At 35.8% G+C, this 20,778-nt stretch overlaps 1 protein-coding gene across 1 annotated transcript in view; it reads right to left on the bottom strand.

The window, feature by feature from the left end:
* Positions 1–20,778, bottom strand: part of LOC104497278 (chromosome unknown open reading frame, human C15orf41) — a 99,976-nt gene that overhangs the window by 50,471 nt on the left and 28,727 nt on the right. The window contains exons 7-11 of the mRNA XM_010140512.1: positions 19,486–19,565; positions 19,086–19,135; positions 16,507–16,574; positions 11,395–11,460; positions 9,469–9,574 (exon numbers count right to left, since the gene is read on the bottom strand). Coding sequence (XP_010138814.1) covers positions 9,469–9,574; positions 11,395–11,460; positions 16,507–16,574; positions 19,086–19,135; positions 19,486–19,565 — 370 coding nt within the window. The remainder of the gene's footprint in view (positions 1–9,468; positions 9,575–11,394; positions 11,461–16,506; positions 16,575–19,085; positions 19,136–19,485; positions 19,566–20,778) is intronic.

The following is a 20,778-nucleotide window of genomic DNA, read 5'->3' as shown; positions in this document are numbered from 1 at the left end:
AGAGATATTGTCTTTAATAATACTAGTCAGGCTGAAGAAATTTTCCTGTTGGTTGTGTGACCACCGGAAGCCTGGTACTTCAGATGGCATTAGTTTTGATAAGAGCTAACTAAACGTCAGACCTAAATAATGAAACCTGAAGAGACAGGCATGGTCCATGCAAATAGGAACGTCCACAGAGGCTCTCGTGCTGTTGATTGTCTCTTGTTGATAAACAATAACTCGTAGAAAAACAGCGGATGAAGGACAAAATTTTTCAGCATCACAGCTAAACCACCCTTGTAATGTCAATATTTAAGGGCTATTCATGAAAAATTAAGAAGTTCTTTATTTCACTAATAATGTCACACATCAGAGAAGCTGTGCAGTTACACTTTGACAATTCAGATGTAAATCTTGGAATGTCTCTAAGTATTCATGACAAAGGCATATTTATCATTTAAAACAAAAGGACATGATTTCTTGATGTTCCTATCAAAGACTAGTGATGGATGAGAACATGCTAATCAAATGACAAACCAGAAGGATCACAGATGCTTGCTATTTTGATTAGGAGAGGAAATGAAGATCTCGTTCCTAAATTAAGATATAAACATTCTAAAATTATACACACAAATATATAGATGTTTGTATAACACACTGTGCATGCTTAGGAGCTTGGTGTGTTCTGAAGTAGACACGCTACAAACGCTAACTAGAAAAACTGCCAATTTACCTAAGGTCAGAATAGCCACATACAATAAAGAAAATAAACCATTGGCTTTGATCAATTCCAGTTAATTGCTTATGAATTTATATATTCAGCTTTCTTATATTAAAAGTTGTTAAGTAATGAGAAAGAATAATTAACTTTTTTTGTTGTAATTTGTTTCCACTGCCTTAGATCTAGGTTTAAATTATGTTTATGTGAAATTAAACTAATGTACTTTAAAATTGCAAAAAAAATCAATGTAAACATTACTGAAACAAAAAGCCAACTGTTTATGCGGGATGCAATACATTGCAAGACAAGTGTGGAACTTCAGAATCAAATTTTTATTGTAAGCGTTTACATTTTTTGATACTCAAATCATCTTATTTCAGTATTTGATTTATGCGTCCCCAAAATTATCAAACTAATCACGCATATTTAACAAGAACTCTTAAACATCAAGAACCTGGCTTTCTAAGCATGAGAGTCACAACCCCCACCAGTGAGACAGCCAAAACTCTGTTAAATTTGTAGATCTGTCTGGAAAGGTCCAATGAGGCCCAATGATACTTTCTCAAAGTACTTGTTAAATGATGTCAACATCCAACTCCTTGAAACGCATCTTCCTCTTTCTCCTTTAAGCAGATAGTAACTATAAAACTGATCCCTCTGATACATTTTCTATTAAAATTTGGCAATGAGTGAACAACTGTTTGATGTCCTCAAGAAGGTGCCCTGGTCACTCTTAGGTCCAAACAGAGAAAGAACAGCCGCTTTGCTAACTGAACCATTCATAAAACGTACTTGTTTATACCTTGCTGTAGTTATGAAACCTACAAATGAAGTACTAAAACCTGGAAATATACTGTCATCCAGAACAACTGTGCTTTTATAAAAAAATGAGTGTGTCCCCCCGGTCAGTTTTCGAAAATTTACAAGAAGGAACATTTTACCATCTATAGCATAGTATGTAATTGAACATCAACTGGTAACGCTGAAGGTGAAAAAAGATACCTGGATTAAACATATTCTTAATGTAAAAGTATTTTCATTAGTGTTAAAATAATTTTTACCTGATCTTTTGAGCAGAAATGAATTCAAAGTCAAGATTTATATGTCTGATTGAAATGTAACGTTTAAAAAAATACACCAACATCAACAATCATTTTACTTTGCTACTCAGAAGCCCTAGTAGGACACACCTGATGATGTGCTTAATTCAACTGATCCAAATGTCCTGAGTGCCTCCTTTAATGCAAGATTAGTGCCCTAGGAAAGCAGATTCCTGTGCTATGGAAATACAAATCTCTGTTCTACAATTGCCCCAGAATAAACAAAATATTTTCAATATATATTTTTTCAATATATACCTTTCAGCTTTAATCACGAGAAACTGCTCTCACAGAGGCTGAATGGTAACTTGGGACTCTACAGTGACACTGTTATTTCTTTTTGCCTAAGCCAAGATTTCCTGGACACAAGGAACTTGTGCAAGTGCGGGTAAATGTGATTGCTGTCCATTAAGTGGCCAGGCACCACTGAATCTGCTCATTTTATACCAAAGATTTCTCTTGGAGTGTGCACTAACCTCACCAGTCTCATGTTTTTACATGCTTTATTTACTGTCAGTCCTCTCTGTAATCAGCTATTGATATTATTTACTTTTTTCCTATATAAGTACAAATAGTTTTATATTCTATATATAGTAGTTTATCATTTAATATATTAAAGGCTGCTTTAATAAACAAGTAAATTCCTCCACCTCTTGGACCTTTTTTGAAAAATTTACTGGATGCCCAATATATATAATATTCAATAGCATGTGAGAATAATTTTTATGCAACTCTGATAGTTAGAAAGATAGATAACTCAATTATTAGATCATCTATCAAAATATTCAGATGTATAAGAGGCTACTAAAAAGATTGATGACTGAGAAAGTCCACTGATTCTCTAGCCATCATATTCACACATTTGGCTAGACAACATTTTTCGCTGCCTTCACAAGCAAGCTTCATTACCCATCACTCCACTGAAAAGAGTTTATTATGAGGCTGCCATCTTGGCAAGACTATTATTTAGATGATAAATGTTGGGGGGAAAAGTGTGTCTAGATTTTTTTTTAAGATGAGCTTTTTGACAGATAAAACAAACAGCATCTACATTTCTAATTAACTTAAATTTGGCATATACAAATACAGGTCAGTAAAGCTATGATATGCTACTAGATTATCTCCTGTCTGAATCTTGCCCTTAATTTGTAAAATGTAAATTAACTAATTAGAAGAAAAGCAGCATTATTTGTGACAAAATGCTTCTACTTCTTTGCTTTGTGACGTTTATAATCAACTGTACTCCTTCGGTCTAACTTCTAATAGATGGATAATTATTCTCATACTAATTTATTAGGCTCTTAGTATTTTAAACCACATGAAAGCTCCAGTTTTCTGAAGGCACAACACGCCGCAACATGCAGCTAAATAACACCCTTGCCAGCTTCACCTCATTCACAATATTACGCTGTTTACATGTTCATGGAGTATGAATATAGGTAAGAAGGTACCACTTTCAATAGTCAAGTACTGATTCAAAGGAAGATCTCTATTAGTATTAAAATTTCTTTGAAAACCTGTATCCTTTCTGTGCACGATGCATAGTAATAATATGCTGTGTTAGTACTAAGAATTAAATTTCACTTTATACTCCTACTACTCTCCTCAATTGTCATTTGAAATGGATTAGACTAGCAAATATAGAATTACACAAAGGAAGGGGGAGTTGGTCACTCTTGAGTTTCAGCCCAGCAACTTGACCTTGTTAAATAAAAAATATATGATATCATAGTTTACAGGAAGGGATCTTTTTTGCTTTGGTTTGGTTTGAGCTATTACTAGGTAGATAAAGACTCAACACTAAGAAATACATTGAAAATGTCAGATGTAAATGTCAATTAAAAATTACAAGGAATTCTGAAAGGTAAGGTCTGTGGGGGGTTGACATTCTTTGACATAGTGGAGTGTCTGCAACCAGGCCTTTGGCAAGCAAAGCAGGATCTATGCTGTCAGCTCTTATCGTACATAAACTTAGATGCTTGTCTAATCTGAATGAGAAATACCAGGAAAATTGAAGCTGAAGCCTTGCAGTAATGTGGATGGAAGCTGAAAATGCTCTATCTGCACTACATGAGTCTCCTGTGACATGGTAATATTTAAGGAGGTACAGAAAAATATAAGGAAAAAATAATTTAAACAAAGCTATATAGTGCTTAACTTACTACTTCTTAAGTTGAGAATGTAACAATCTAGCAGTGAAAGAGGCTTAAGTAATAGAATTAAATTAGAATGAGAATCCCAATGTCACGTCTTTATTAAATATAGTATCTATCTAAGGAGAACAACACATAAAAATATATACTTAATTAATACCAATCTTTCCAATGAATACGCCATTATGAATACAGTATGTTCATGTGTCATTAAATAAAAATAACAATAATTAATGTCAAATGTTGGAAATAACCTAAATGTAACGCTAACATTTATGAAGTGCAGAGTATGCCTGCATATGTGTGTGTGTATGTGAGTGTACACATCTATCTATTTATCTTGCAGGAGAAAACAGGATTTTATCATCTTCAAAGTAAACTACTGAGTCAGTAAACCAGCACCTCTACTGCTTTTGATTCTCAGTGCTACTACCTTACTCAGTGCTCCTAGTTACCAAGTTGGCATGGCGAATTTTAAAAAAGTGAATTGTTTTGGAAATAACTTACCTATTTATAGTCCTAGGCAGCAAAAATCATCACAAACTTTATCTTCTACCTATATCCAGCTCTGTTTAAGACTAATTTACTAATTCAAGTGGAGCCAGGAGAGAGAGAAAAAGGAGCAGAGCAAAACCCAGCATGTGTGAAAATCTACAAGCATTAGATAGCTCAACAAACCCTAAGTCCCTCAGTGTTGCAGTAAGGTCAAAACCTTTCAGCGTTGTACCAGTGTGTCAAAATATGTCAACAAACCATCACACTGCAAGAAGAAGAATGACCTTTCAGATCTTTATGTTTGGGCTGCCAATGAAGCTTTGGATACTGGGTATGCATGAACGGTTTTCCTAGCCACTTGACAAACGCAACTCCCAAGGTTTCCTCCCAGTCAAGCTGTTATACCACTGACTTTCAACTCACCAGTACAACTTTTTAAACCATTCAGTATTGGAGAATATTGACCTTGTTACAGAATAGACATGCTTAAACCCGCAGCATCACTCCCTCTTCCCCTACCACCTACAATCAGACAACAATTATTACTTAAACAGTCTTCACAGTAACACGTCAAACTACTTTAAACAGCTGAGCAGCAAAAAAAATGTTTATTGCTCTGATGTTCTGATTTCCCCTTTGCTCACATATGATTCATCAGTATAATCAACTGCAAATGAATCTGAGAATGCTCTTCTGAAAAAGCCCTAAGAACACATCAGTTGTGTTTGTGACTGAAATACAATCCTTTGCATTCTTTCTGTTCTCACATATCTGAAATAAATACCTTTCTTAATCTACAGGACTCTACGATAATTTTACTATGCCTGTAAGTTATAAACTGAAGTCTCACGATCAGACATAACGTATTAATTAACAACACATTTAAGCATGAATTTAGGCTCCCAAGAAGTGAGGTTAATATTTTAGAAATACTTATGGGAAACTTGTTTTTGTTTATTCTTTCAGAAAAGCAGAAGCACGAGACTAACAACGTTTAGAATACAACCAAATGGGGGAAGTAATTTAGTATGGGGATGACTTACCATTCATATTCAAAGAGAAGACGAAAAGCTCGTCTTTGACTGTGTGAAATTGCCTTTAGTTTAATATCAGTGTCAAATACGACATTTTCCTACGGTCTTCCTCACATAAGTAAAGTTTCTTTAGCTAATAATGCCGTCAAGCTTTCTCCTGGGACTCTCTAGAAATTACACTTCCAGAATATACATATGCCATAGCCAGGCTTGCAGAAGATAGAAAAGGTAAATTGCTGTATTTGAGTTTATACCTTCTTATAGTAAGTCACTGACAGTGCACCCACTAATTACCACTTGAATCGTGAGTTGGTGATCTCAATGTGTCTCTTAGAAAAAAGCAGTCATGCCCATCAGCTCCGAGTAACAGACTCTTACAGCCAGGACTCCAATTTTTAATTTAACTTAGAAAAATTGTAAAATTAGACACTATGGGGAAAAACAAACAAAACACAAACCCAGCAGCATTCAAACCTTAAAACAATTTTAAACCAGGGTCTGAGAACATGTGCAATCTGTGTTACTTCCTGTTCATGCTCTCGAAATTACCTTTGATCACAGAGACTATGGAGCAGCATTTATCCTCCCAGTTACAAGAGACGCACCGATGTAGACCAAGGAACAATGAAAAGTGCGGTATCTACTAGACAGGCACAAAGCAATTCTATTTTGCACATGCAGTTGTCTTGTTTACCCAGTGGCAGCGAAAGCTATAGCCTGCTCACTGGATGCCACCACTCTGAAGGAACAAACGTACTGAGGGAAAGGATTCTGTAAGTACATGAATCATTTTATACTAAGTTTGTTCAGTATGTAAACCAGCTTTTCTCTAAAACATCACTCTGCAAAATCAGTCTGGGAATATGTAAGATCAAATGTGCCTTTTCCCATTTCTGTATTATTGAAAAATCTTGATATCTAAACAGCACCTTAAATTACAGCTGTGCAAACCCACTGACAAGGTACACTTTGTACATTTTTAATGTGAAGCTTAATTTGAAGATGAGGTTGCAGTGCAGCACTGCAACTGAAAATTGCTTAACAATACCATTGATGTATGAGCCATAAAAAACCTTGCTAAGCTGTCCCTGCAGAACTCAGAGTAATAAAAAGGTGTTCTTTTGCACTGAGGTGAACAGACATGGTTGACTGCATCTAGGGAGCTGTTCTGTTAAATGAGAAAGTGCCATTTCTTTCCTGTCAGTACAGACCAATTTAAGACACTCACAGATTTAGTTAGCAGGGAGTACAGGATTTAATGAAATACACACATAACAGCAAACAAACCACAGCTATGTTCAAGGCTTTCAGTCAGATTGTGTGCAGAATTAATATTACAGATGTGACAGATGTGGGAAAAAACCCTGGTAACTTTTCCCGTCTCACTCTACTTTCTAGGGAAACAATAAAAAAACCTGAATGGAAAAGGTCTAAAACCTCTCACCTTCATTCTTTTCCAAGTACCTAAACATGCACTTCTATCCACATCTAACAGGCGATGTGCCAGGTCTTCTCTCCAATTCCGTTTTGGCTTTAAGTTCAAACAACAGATCAGGTTTACAAAACCCCTAAACTATCACCTGAGAATCACGATATCTCTATTGCGAGCTGATGCTTCTCCAAACGATTCCTCCTTCCAGAGGAAAGGAGACACGCAGGTGCGGTGAACTGACTGGGAAGCTGGATCTCACTTGAGAGATTCTTGCATAGGTTGATTAAATCATACAGAATTGATTCAGTTTGTGCAGCTACACCTGTGTCCTTAACTGTAAGTAGTTCCAGAGAGGAACGGAAGTTAACTGTCTAACCTACACGCAACCTAATCTGTCAACATGTGTTCATTAACCCAGCTGTCAGTATATTAGAAACTACAGTAACACAGAAATCATTGGAGATGATGTTGTGATACTGTTAGTTTGGCTGAGCGGTACCAAAATTAAAACTAACAGGATTTGTTCTTTTAACAAACCCCACAGAAATCTGCCAGTTTCCATAGTTAACCTATCACTGAATTCTGGATTTAGAGAGTAACAAATCTCACTACGGAGATTTCCAGTTTACTTTATATGAATGTAAAGCCACTGTATGTAAAAATCAACAATTTTTGTAGTTGTTTTCAATAAAAACAGTTTAAAAAGATTTGGCAAAATCTCAAAACTACTGCCAAAACAAGTCTTATTGATCCACATGTCCATTCAGTCTAGCTTTTGCAACATTAAAGTGGGACATGTTATTCCGCTTCTGAAACTGCAATATTAATTAGTACACGGTAAAATTAAAACTGAGTTAGCTATGTCCTAGTTTCCTGATAAAAACCTAAGTTTCTTTTGGAAATGTCAGATTCAAATGGTACAAGCTATTCTCAGATGATTTACAGATTTTATAGCTCAAATAAAAACGTGGATAGTCATTTTGTTCATCGCAAAAAAAAGACAGAAGCTACAACTTCAATTTTGCAACGGCAATTTTACTGCGAACAACAAATGTTATCAGTGTCTCCATCCTACTTGTCTACTCATTTTCAACCCATCTCAACTTAGCGAGTATCTTTATGCTCATACTATCTATTTAAAATGCACTTCTTGAGCTGCCGTTCTCTGATACCATCACGGATCCCTTCAAACACATCCCTTCTCCTCAGAAAATATTCCAGCCAGTACATAACAGTCTCCTCCCAACCTGAGCTCCTCCATCTCCTCTTGTTTACACTACTTATATGTATCACAATTCCTTTTTTACAACTTTCCTGTAATATAGTACCTTCATCCAACAACTGACGGTCTTCCTGAGGTTCCCATTACCTTTCCACGTCACTGCTTTCTGGAACTGTCAAATAAGAGCAGGTCCTTCTCATGTCAATTAAGAACGTTGCTGCAGAGCATAATTCTGAACTCTGACGATGTCATTCTCAAGATCTGATTTCCCTTTCTCTGATGCCTCTATAGAATCTGCTTTTAAGGTATTTCCCAAGCTAGAGCTAGCTATTTTTACCCTGGCATTTCTCATTTTCAGCTGAAATACGAAGTCATGAGACTGGCGCCTGATGTTGACACATGCTACTTGGTGCACGTTCACACGTGTTTGTGCCACCTTCTCCACTATCCCTCAGATTTCATTGACGGTCTCTTTTGAACACTGAGCAGACTTCTAAGTCTGTGCTTTTATCTCACTTACTACCTTGCTTTGGGTTCCACTCATATACATAAATGGAATTGAAGATGAAGCATCTTGTTTAAGATTTTTTTTGGAAGAAAAATCCTCCAGTGAAGAGGCTTCTAGTACCATGGAAAGTCATATAAAAATACACAATAATATATTTTTAAGAATAAAGTGGAACTACCTTAACTGTCTCTAAAAGAAAAATCATTATACCAATACCATCAACACTTTCAAAAATTCCATCCAGCATAACTAACTTTCCTCCTTATGTTACTGCAAATACTAACTACATTTTTAGCTTGAAGATAAGTTTTATTATGGCTTAAAACATATATAACATACAAATCCTCCCCACACACTTTATTTAAAAAAAACCCCAACAGTGAAAAAGTACTGTCTTAGATATAATCACAGCGAGCAATAAAGTTCCTACACACCAAGCCACTTGGTTAGACTGTGAAGACTTTATAGCATATCTGGCAATTTCGAGGATTACAAAATGTTACAGCAAAATCTTCCTTCAAAGTCAGGTACTGAAAAATTGACATAAACCTTCTCTATCAAGGTAACTTATTGGGTCATCTAGCACCACTGTAAAATCACCATATCTATCTGCTGCATGTTAACAATCACAATGTGAAATTTTCACATATTTCAGCATTCCAATTTGACATAATAATTAATGACCTTCAAAATGCCAAATTAGTAACATGTATTTTATTCACGTGGCTTAATACAAAAGATGCTAGTGGTGTTTTTTCCCCAGTAAAATCTTTAAAAATGGAAGTTCTGATTATCTACAGGGAAAAATAACAGAAATGTACCTGTTCCAGTAGCTCCAAAACTGGTCCTGCAAGTAGGCTTGGTGGCTACTTTCATCACCAAATGAAGCTTTGCTTTCAATCCAGTGGATTACGTGTCCTTCAACAGCTACGGTGACAGCAGAAAATAAACTGAACTCTGAAAAATCACACTCAACAGCCTGGAAGAATGTGTTTCGAAATATATTTAACCCCCCTCAATCTACAACATAATTCAATGATTGCAATAGAGTTACATGTCAGTAAAAATACCTTTCACACAGGACATTTTTAAAAAAAACAGTACCAGAAAATATTTTAATGGAGAATTATCTCTATTTCAGTTTAATTACATCCTGTTCTAGATATCTATGTTTATTCTAAGACAAACAGAATGTAAAGAAAAAGAGACTAGACTAAGGTGCAATTGCATCCTATTTCACCTTGCTTTGCTGGAACAGAGTTGCCAGGTAAGGAATTGAAAACTTCTGGTGAGTAGCAGGAACAGTTAGCTAAGCTGCTAAACACAGAAACGTCTCACCAATCGAGAGCAGAAGGTGTCAGAACGACAAGGAAGTTTATCATAGATATCTCTCTGCTTCCCAACTTTTGCAAAGTCAGTAACACTTCACCAGAACCAAGTTAGGAATAAGGCGGCTTGTGTGAAAAATTACGGTTTTCAATTTCTGTTTCTTTCAATGCTGTGTGACTTGCTTTGGTTCATGTCTTTCCTCATTTCTCGCAGGAGTGGATTTCTAATATTAATAAAATTATCTTTTCTTTTGGTAAAAGGAAAGTCATCTTTGATGTTGACAATTTTGCAGAAGAAAACATGAGAATTGTTCTAAAAGATCATTCTTTTCCAAAAAGGCAATGCGGGGCATCACTATTGATGTCTTCACAAATATTTCCACTATTTTCAGTTGCCTATAATATCCATAACCATGATGTCTTAGCCTAAGTTTGACCCGGGATGAGGTACTCCAAGAGCATGCAGACCCAGAAGCACAATACAGAAAGATTAGAAGAGGCAATGGCAGCACATGATTGACTACAGATGTAAAATTACTTAGGAAATCTGGGAAGTAACTCATCAAGTCACCACAACTAAGCTCCAGAAGCCACCACTACCCTGCTATCAGTAACTAAGTTAGGTTGTGTAGGCCTGTACAACTGGTTTCTCATCCCCTAGCTTCCTGAGACCCTCCACAAAGAAGTATGGAAGTGAAGGAGTAGAAATTAATTGAAAATTAGCAAAATGTGGCCTGACAAAAGAGTGAATTGCAGATTATTAGGATGCCACATCTCACTGTTTCAAAATTGCTAATAATTCTTTACACTGGGACAACATGGGTGTGTTTTCCTCCAGCCCAATCGCTAGGTCATCTGATTACCTTCTTACATGGCCTCAAGACCAGAAAATGTAGATGAACTTTGACATGACCTTTATATGTACTTTCATTCCTCCTTGTTTTTTGCCACGCAGGCTTTTAAAAAAAACAATGGAGAACTGCAGAGCTGTACTTAGATGCAAAGTGATGGCAAAAAAAAACCTGCACAATGACAAACCTTTATGCTACAACCTATAGGTGTAATGGTAATGTTTTTGAGACTGCTTTTAACTGATTTGGTCTAGATTTTTAAGACAATTACAGGTATTTCAGAGCTCAGTTCATAAAGGGGGCTCTTCTTGTTGCTTGTTTGTCTTTTTTCTTTCTGTGATAACGAGACAAAAACACGCAGAGACCAAAGAGGAAACACTGGGTAATGCTACTTATGACCCAACCTCTCTGGCCCAGGCTAGATCTTCAGGTTATTGGGTAACTACTGAAAAAAGAGACTGATATGTAGTATTTTGTAATATACTACATTTAAATAGCCATAATATTTTAGCATAAACACTTTTACACAAAACAAAACAATAAAAACTCTTTTCAAAGAAAGACTTACCTACTGGCACTTCTAGAATAAAGTCTGGTGTTTTGTCATAACCCTTTGCACGAAGCTGATCTTCAGCTATACATAGAGAATAAGAACTATTGTTTATAAAACTATTCTATGAAGTAGACAGCAGAATAATTAATTTTATTTTAAATAAGAGTGCAAGAATTACTAATGCAGTCATACATATCTTTCTTATGCATGCAATGCTGTGTCAGAGTAAATGAACCTTTGTAGAAAACCTGAAGCATGGATATAAAAATACTTCTTTGTCATCCCTGCATTTTTATGTCTTCATTATAAACATCATTAATTCAAGCTGTCATATAGCATTTTATAACCCCCAAATATTCAAAATAAAGAGGTATATTAGCTGACTGAAAGAAGTCGCCCCACATTAGGAAGTGTTAAAATTAATCCTAAACACCACAAATGTAGATACACTGTAGCTGCCTTCTTGGTTTTATTTTAATGTTAGCATAAAGTTACTAAAAAAAGAACAAGAAAATCCTTCTCTTCCAGATTTATACTAAAGGAGAGAGAAACCACAATTTTAGCTTCTCTTGCATCCTGCATTCTACAGAATTTATTCAGTTTCAGAACACACAAAGATTTAGAAATTCTGCTAACTATACAACTCTATTGCTTACAAATATTAGAGTTGAATATTTCAAGAAACAATAATGAGCGAGCAAGATAAAGCTGCAAAAGACAAAAGATGCTGTCTTAAAAAAAAAAAAAAAAAAAGCCCAAGCAAGCCCTTAATATTTTCTAAACTATTGTCCTTGATTTCCGATACCATTATACTGGTATTTCTGAAGCCCCATTTCTCCATTAGAATTTGGAGTGACCTGGTCATTCAATTCCAGGCATGGCTTTCTGTCTTCACCCAAGCTCAACTAATGGCACTACCTAGTAACAAGTAAGGCTGTGTAGCCCCTTAACACCTACTGGGCTGTTGACATTGTCATGCATCCCATTCGCCTTTCTGCATCACCTTTGATTAAAATTAATGGTCCATTCTCACTGTTGGGTAGCTTATTTCCAATCCATTTATCAGGTTAGGACAGTAGTTTCATGGCCAATGTTCAGAACTCAGTTTTTGAATACTTTGTGCATACCCTGAAAGGTCAGCAGTTTGAGTCCAAGTAACATTTTAATGACAAGAAAAACATATACTCTTAGAAAACAAAATATTCCAGAAGTGCCCGAAGCAAACTCCTCCTCTCCCTCTCACCGAAGAATGTAAGTCCAAAGTACTTTTTTTATATATAGTGAACCCATACTGAAAGTGGGGCGTGAGTAATATAGGGGTTGTACATTCGCCAGAGCGCACACTGCCAGAGCCGTTTATTCTTTTTGATAGCTGTAGTATTTCTTTGGAGATGTGGGAGTTTTCCTTCGCTGTAAGCATGCTATGTTGTAAATACAGGTCTTTGCAATGCAGCGCTCCATTGTATCAGCCGATCAGCTATTAAACTTTTCTAGGATTTGGAGACAGTCTTGGTTGTTGGCTATTTTTTCCAACTTAGGCTGTCAGATATACTGATACAAGATGAGAAGATTAACAAGGTTCTAATTTAACAGAACCTATGAATAGAGAGTTTTATGCCATAACATAAAAATGAATTAATGTTCTACGTAACCTCTTAATCTTGGTAAAAATAAAAATAAAAATCTGTTTTATCCAAATATGTTTAACTGTAAGCTGCTGTTAATTGTTTAAAACAGTCTAAAAAGACAACAGGATGCCCCAGCTGAGATTTTCATTATTTATTAACACACAAATAGCAGCCAAAGTTAAGTCTTTTCTTTCACAACTAACAGATGCTAGTATCACAAATTCAGGGCAATATACCTTAAAAAACCCACTGAAAACCAGGACAGATGTAAACATATTTCCCAATATGTCAACCTGGCAGGTCTATGAACATTCTTCTGCAGATTCTTTTTTTCGAGAATGGTTGATTACTTTTTAAATAATTTGATACTAATGCACGGCTTGAAAAAAACTCATGGTTTTTGTTTTAAATTTTAATTTTTTTCTTAAAACAGAATTCTTTAAATTTAAATGTTTCACTTGATTTGTACTACCATTTTGTATTGTGATAAACACTGGAAAATAGGTTAAAACCCACATTTATTATTGATGTATCATATGCAGAAAAAAAATTATATATTACTATTTCTTAAAGTGTTTTGAAGCTTTATAACTTTGTGTGTGTGTGTGGAAGAATTAGAGGAACTCCCCACAATCACCATGAACTTTTTTTTCAACCCCAAACCTCACCAAACAAAAAGAAGTTCTAGCTTTGCAGTCCAGGTGTGTCTCAGATTGGTCCAGAAACCACAGCGATAGCATTCTGCATCTTTAGAGATCTTTTAGCTCCTGCTTGGATTAAGTGAATAATTTAACAGCTGCTTGAAAGCCAGGCCACAGCAGCTTTGACAGGTACATTTATGTATTCGCAGACTTGAAAATTATGTTGAAACAGCCCTAATAAGTAGTTTGTCTACAGATTCCCCATTAATTTAGATTTCCAACAAAACTGCAGATTCATCTTTACCATAACTTCACACTCAATCATAACTATTTAACACATCATTGTTCTTATACTAGCCTCTGGATATAACAAAGAAACCAAATGTTCTTCTGTCGGTGCATGAATGAGCAGCAACTGCAAATTGAAGATTACAGCAGAAAACACTGATCATATTTCACGACTTATATCCAGGCTGCTACTGAGGGACATCACGGTGGGAACCAAAGGAAGGTAAGGTTCCAGACAAAGGTCGATATCTCCCCATATAGCTAATAGCTTTCCTGATACATCCATGGCAAAGATACAAAAAAAATAAAGATCCTATCTAGAACCTAGAAATTCCTGGCATTTTAGTATGGCAAGTGTGGCTCTTCAATCTTCAATCTCAGGCAAAGTGATAAAGACTTCAGAGCTGTGTTTTTGCTGAAGAGAGGACGGGGCACGTGATGTGCTTCTCATGAACAGTGGATTAATAAAATGCAACCCCCATTAGTTTGTATAGGTTTCCAATCAATTTCTGGGTGAAGCTGAAGGTGCTACTTCTGATCCACAGGTGTTGAAAGCCGACTGCTCTAGAAACAGACAAATTATGTCCCAGACCTGAAAAGCTGTTTCATGCTCCAAGACTACCTTGGGGCAACTTATGTACACTGTGTTCTCTGTGCTTTCTTCTCCTGCAATAGACTCTCTGCTGCCCAAGTGAACACTGCTGATGCAAAAACCTCACTCTTCTTGAAGAACAGCGCACTGGAATAGCACACTAACGTGGGAACTGTTTCTTTAACATGCGTTAAAAAGTAATGGAATTGCAAGCATGGCAATTTAACTCATAAGTCATCTTCAAAACTGGAACTTACTCATAGCCTAACAAAGCCTGAATTTGTTGACCTATAGCAAATACTGTCATCATTTCTGTTTTTCTGAGGTTTTCTTCAAGCAGTTTTGGAACCATTACTTGAGAAAGGAAGATTTTCTTGCGAGGGGTTCAGTAGAGTTCATCTTGCAGATAATGGAAAAGCTTTAGGTTTTTTTTTTTTTTCTAAATCACACCCAGAACCTCAGACACGTATCATGCAATGCACAGAAATAATAATCACTTAACATATATTAAATCACAACTAAACCATACTTCAGTATACATAAAATGTAAAAAATAATTTAAGGTCTCTCGTTTATATCTTTATATTCTAATGAGTTAACCCACTCTGACTATTTTGATTTGACAGGACAAGTTTCTTAGTCCTTATTTCTAAAGACAAAACTGATGCTTATCCAGGGTTACAAAACATTAAAATTAAATGTGATAGGTGCACCACACAAGCTTGCACAAACCAAATAAAATGATAATTGTTGGGCTGAGGACCCATTAGTGACTCATCTAGCCCATTCTCTTCTATCGTGATAGGACTGATTTCTTTACCAGCTTTGATGGATGAGTGTCAAGTCTAGCCTTGAATTTTCCATTGAAGCTGATTCCATAACCTTCCCCGGCATTTTTTTTTTTTTTATACTTACTGTTCCTAAAACTGTTTAGTATTTTAACTCAACTTCATCTCTGCAATTACAGCTTAAGCCTGTCACCTGTATCTCTGCTGTTACAGCCAAGTAGGGAAAACTACCTCCTCACATTTTCATAGCGTCATTTGAAAGTTTGTACTCCATAGTTATTCCTGTCTTTTTTTTTTTTTACTGTAAAATAAAGGAGCACACTAACTCTGTTCCTTAGTCATATGGACGAATCGTTTCAAAACCTAATACTCTACTTTCTTAAATTTGTTTAAGGTTTCCAAAATCATAACCTGAATCTAACTTTAAGAGAGATCATAGTTTCTGGTAAAACCAGCAAAATTCTCCGATGGCACAAATTTAGTACAACACTCAACCATTAACAGAAGACAGCACTGCACTTTGCTATTGTGTCTCATCACATAATGAATCCAAGATTTAAGAAGTCATTGTTAAGTTTATTATCACAATAAGAGAAATGATGCTTTAAACACTAAACATAGTTTTAATGACACTCATATACAAGAAAATGCAGGCTAAAACAAGAAATGAAAATAACTTCCTAACTAATTAATCCTTAAAATAATTTAAAATATGGGGATTGTGAAAAGATCATTTGCCTTGGTTGGGAGGCAGGGAGCAAAAATTCAGCAGAAACTGCACAGAAAGCTAAACGAGTGAATCCTCTAGCAGTTCTTTAATACATAAAGCATTTTGAAGCTAATATTTCTTATGCTTCCTCCTAAGTCTCATAAGGCCTAGATTATGGCTAATATCTCATGACACCGAAAGTAATACTGCAGCAGATATTAAAGCATTTTTTTCAGCTACTTATTCTATAAAATATTAATTGCAAGCCCGTGCATGTGCTGTATATATAAGGTATTAGGTAACTGAGTTCCTGCTCAGTTCTAAATCAATAAAAGATAACATGTACAGCATCAATCATATTTTACTTTTCCTTTACTACCTAATACAAAGAGCGTTGAGGCTTATGTTTTTCTTAAGTAAACAGCCACCAAAATCTTTGAAGTTAAGGATCCCTTGGCTAGCCCCTACTACAGATTCTTACCTATGAAAGAGAGATTTTTTTCCAAAAGCATTTCCCGCAGCAAGACTTCATGCTCGTGCCCAATAGCGCTGATAGCTTTAGGTTAAGAAATGGAAGATTACTTTGGAAAAGAACCAGCTTCGGAATAATATCATAGGTAAAGCAATTAATGATGAAATTTATTGGCCTTCATCTGCATTACGGAAGTGATCGGTGATTTGAACTCTAAGTTTTGAAATTCCTCACAGGGATTTTCAGAGGCATTTAGCACTTTGTGAAGATCATACTACTGTATCATCAGCATACATTTTACAAATTCAACCCACTGGATCATATTTGTTCAGTATAAATACGGGTAACAATTCCATTTGTGTTGTATATCCTCCCTACATTCAGAAGAAAGCGTGAGCTTAAAACATGTCCTCAAATACTTTTCAAGTTGCTCTTCACTCCAGTGTATCAACTCTCTAATTCACCAAGGAATGAAATAAACTGGTTTTCCTTTATATTCTGAAATTGATAGGCACTACATCCATCTGAAACACCTTACTGTAACAAAACATCCTTTTAACTGATTTTTCAAAAGCATGAACTCATATCAGGGAAGGATGAAATTATATTTTGTAGTGAAAATATACTGACAGCCTGTTGATCCAATGTGCTGTTCTTGGTCAAAAAGTCACCATATCAAATAATTTTAATGTATCCTCCTTCCTGGAGGTCCAAGTTCTATTCTGGAAACTTTTAAGAAGAATCTTATGGAACATCATGATAAAGGATCTTACACTAAAAGTTAACATTAAGTTCCTAATTCTCTTTAGAATAACTTCTGAAAACTTAAAACTACAGCTCACCTTACCATTAGAGTTAATTACTTGATTTATATCCACATTTTGTGCTGAACAGCAGAAAACCTTATTATATGGAATCATTTCATATAAATACACAGTTTTTATCAACCAAAACTATCTAGTAAGTTAAACAGTCTAGCAGTTACAAAGGGGGCAAACGAAGAACAGCAAAAATGTAAGAAAAATACTGCAAACAGAATTTATAATGTGCCATAAGCAGAAACACTTAGACTTAGTCTATAATAATACCTGTTATTGATGTATGGCAATGACCATGGGGCAAAACTTGTAAATAACCTCACAAGCCATTTTCTACTCATGCAATCTAGCAGCCTAGTTTCCCGTAAGCATCTGAACTATTACTGAAAAATAGCCTCTTGGCATTTACAAAGAGGTTGACTTCATACTTTAGTCCATGCATATACAATTAGATAGTTATATTTAAAATCAATATGCAATCCTTCAGAAGACATTATGCTTTTAAAACCTTAACTTTAAATTGATTTTTAACTATTTTATGCACCTCAAAATTAACATCCAATTCAGCAACATACTTGCAGATAATGCACTTGCACAGCTTAGTATTAAACTTTTCTGTACCAAAAGGAATGAAAAACTCCGTATTATTCTCATTGATGTCACTGCATATTCAGTAATTTCACTTGAACCAGAACCTGAAGAGGACAGAAAGCCCTTCTTCGACCACAGGCAAGTTATTCTTAAAATCTGCTCATAATTCTACATACGTGTTACTATTACTTTTCAACATGACACTTTCAGAAGACTACAGCCAGATTGTTCTTCAACAAAATATTAATCTTAAAATTCTGGATATGAAAATCAGTGATCTAAAACCTTTTAAAAAGCACAACTTATTAGACTAAACCACTTTTGGAGAGCTATGTTTCATGTGGAAGGTAGTCTCAATGAATACTTAAAATTTTTATTAAAACTACAAAATACAAATACAATTGAACTCTATTCTGCTGCTGTTACAGCAAACAGGAGCAGGGTTGGATCTGTAGTAAACAGCAGGCAACTAATTCTAGTGGAAGGAACATATTTTCAAGGGATGACCACCACCTATATCACAACTACAAGCATTTATTTTCTTGCATAACTAACATCACTGTAGCTTTCCTACCCTTACGATTCAACCTACGTATGGCTTTTTCTACAGTTAGTCTCACTTCCTTTAAGAAGAAGAGAAAGTAAAATAACTGCACTGGAATGTCACATACAAGTAATCGGGCAGTCACACCTGAATTGCCCTTGAAAACATGCTGATGTTTGAAAACTCCAATTTTCCAACTGAAAACTCATATCCATAACGAAACAATGCCATAACATCCAACACTCTCTACGCAACATATTAATTTAAGCACGGAGTAGTTGAGATTGGAAGGTATCTCCAGAGATCACCGAGTCCAGCTCCACCGCTCAAGGCATGGTGACCCGGTCTTAACAGAAAACCAGACACGCACTTCAACTAATCAAAACCAAAGAGTTTCAATCAGGCGTATGAAGGTATAGCCACCAAACTGACAACTTCCCATGGTCCATCTGATTTTTGTTAAACAGAATAAAAGAAAGCTACGCAGCGACTCTCTAGCTGATTGAATGTAGAACAGAGGAGTACGAAACATGTTTTGTGAAGCAGAACTTTATGTCAGGTTAAAGCCAGACACATCTCTTCCACACAGTCTAAGCTCGTCAATTGTGCACCTAAAATTTTATGGGAAAGGATACTGTTTGATGCAGTCCACCAGTGGTCCATAACAACAGTCATTCACAGTACACTGCAGACAAATAAGAGAAGTAGTATAGTGATGGGCAATGACAAAACCATTATAGTTAAACAGTATCTTAAAAACAGTAATTACTTTTCTTCAAAAAAGCTATCACATGCTGTTCAGATTTAATCACAGAAAACAAAAACTGCGTGCTTTTATTCACTATAAAAGCAAGCTATTAAAAAGTGAAATGCTCCCCTCACAAATACTGCATTGCCATTTATGGTGCACCCTGACCTCATTGATAGTTTACGATGACAGTAATTAAATGAGGTTTAAAATCTTTTAGTCTGCTAAGCAGATAACAGAATTGCCACGGAAAAAAAAAAAGAAAAAAAGACAACTGTGATTAATACCTGATAGACTTGATTTGCTAGAACTCCATCTGGAATCTGAGAAGGGTCCCGTAGCATACTATTTATAAGAGTTTTGGAGGCTGGAGAAATGAAGAATAAAAACATACCAAAAACCCTGTTAGCTGAGTTGTGCACTTGGCAAGAAGAGAGACTCACTTTTACAAGGAAAAGATTGACGATGTTGATAATTTTGAAAATTATCCAACTAGCGACTATGAACTTATAAATTTGTAGCTACTTACCCATTCTGATACCATTAACTCTAAACATCTTGAAACACCAAAGGATTTTACTAGCATATGGTGAAAGCCGGCCCTCGTTTACTTAGTTCCACTGGACAGTTTGTGCTTCAGAAGCATCGTGCAGCTCCTAAGGAAACGCCTTACTATAAAGAAAATGTAACTCAAAATAACCTCCATATCCTATGAGAACCTAGGGAAGATGATATGTAAAAATTCAAAATAGCCTTTAAAAAAAATTGGTTTCAACAATCTTAAGCTCTTAATAGACTCCATGATTCCAGTTCCATAGTTTTCAAATCTATTTATTTACTTACTCAGCACCAACACATTTATCTGACTGTATTTAAAGGCTCGCAAAAGGCTTTCTGTGCTATTTTCAAATGTATAAATCTAAGACACAAAAGAAATGAGAAGCAAATTTAGAAGTATTTATCAGTCTTTTATTCACTGATATTGATACTACAATGGAAAAAATAACATAAATCAGGAGATGCCTTTATTTTATTTTCACATACAGTCCATGCAAGCATTGGCATCATTTTCTCTCCAGATGTTTAATCTCGGTACTTGCATGTATCAGTTAATAACAAATAGTGGCAAGACTTTATTCTAGAGAAATGCCTTCTAAAATCACCAAACATTACATTTTACAATTTCTCAGAGAAAAACCAACACCGCTGCACAAGCACAAGCTGCCTCCTGCGTGGGAACAACTGCTGACAGACATCAGCTGCTGGTGTATTTATACCATCGAACCCTTAAGTGTAGACCAGGCTTGAGACTAGAGAGGTTCCCCACTTTGCCAAAGATTTCCTGTGTGACTTCAGGCAAATTCCTTTAACCTGAGTGTGCTTCAGGTGCATAAACAAAACAAAAAACTACTCTCTTCCTGTCCTTCATGTGTTTTACCCAAACTCAGGGCCAAAGCTCTGTCACTCTGTGCAGTGACTGAATCAAAAGCCTCAAACAACATTGTGAAATGGATTCCTGGAACCTGCGAGATGAACGGATCTGCCATAGCAGCAGCAATGCTGCTACTATTAATGAACGG

Source organism: Buceros rhinoceros, unplaced genomic scaffold (assembly GCF_000710305.1).
Source record: "Buceros rhinoceros silvestris isolate BGI_N320 unplaced genomic scaffold, ASM71030v1 scaffold2567, whole genome shotgun sequence".
NCBI classification, from domain to species: Eukaryota; Metazoa; Chordata; class Aves; order Bucerotiformes; family Bucerotidae; genus Buceros; species Buceros rhinoceros.
The sequence above is the reverse complement of the archived record's forward strand: the minus strand, read 5'-3'. Positions and strand labels throughout refer to the sequence as shown.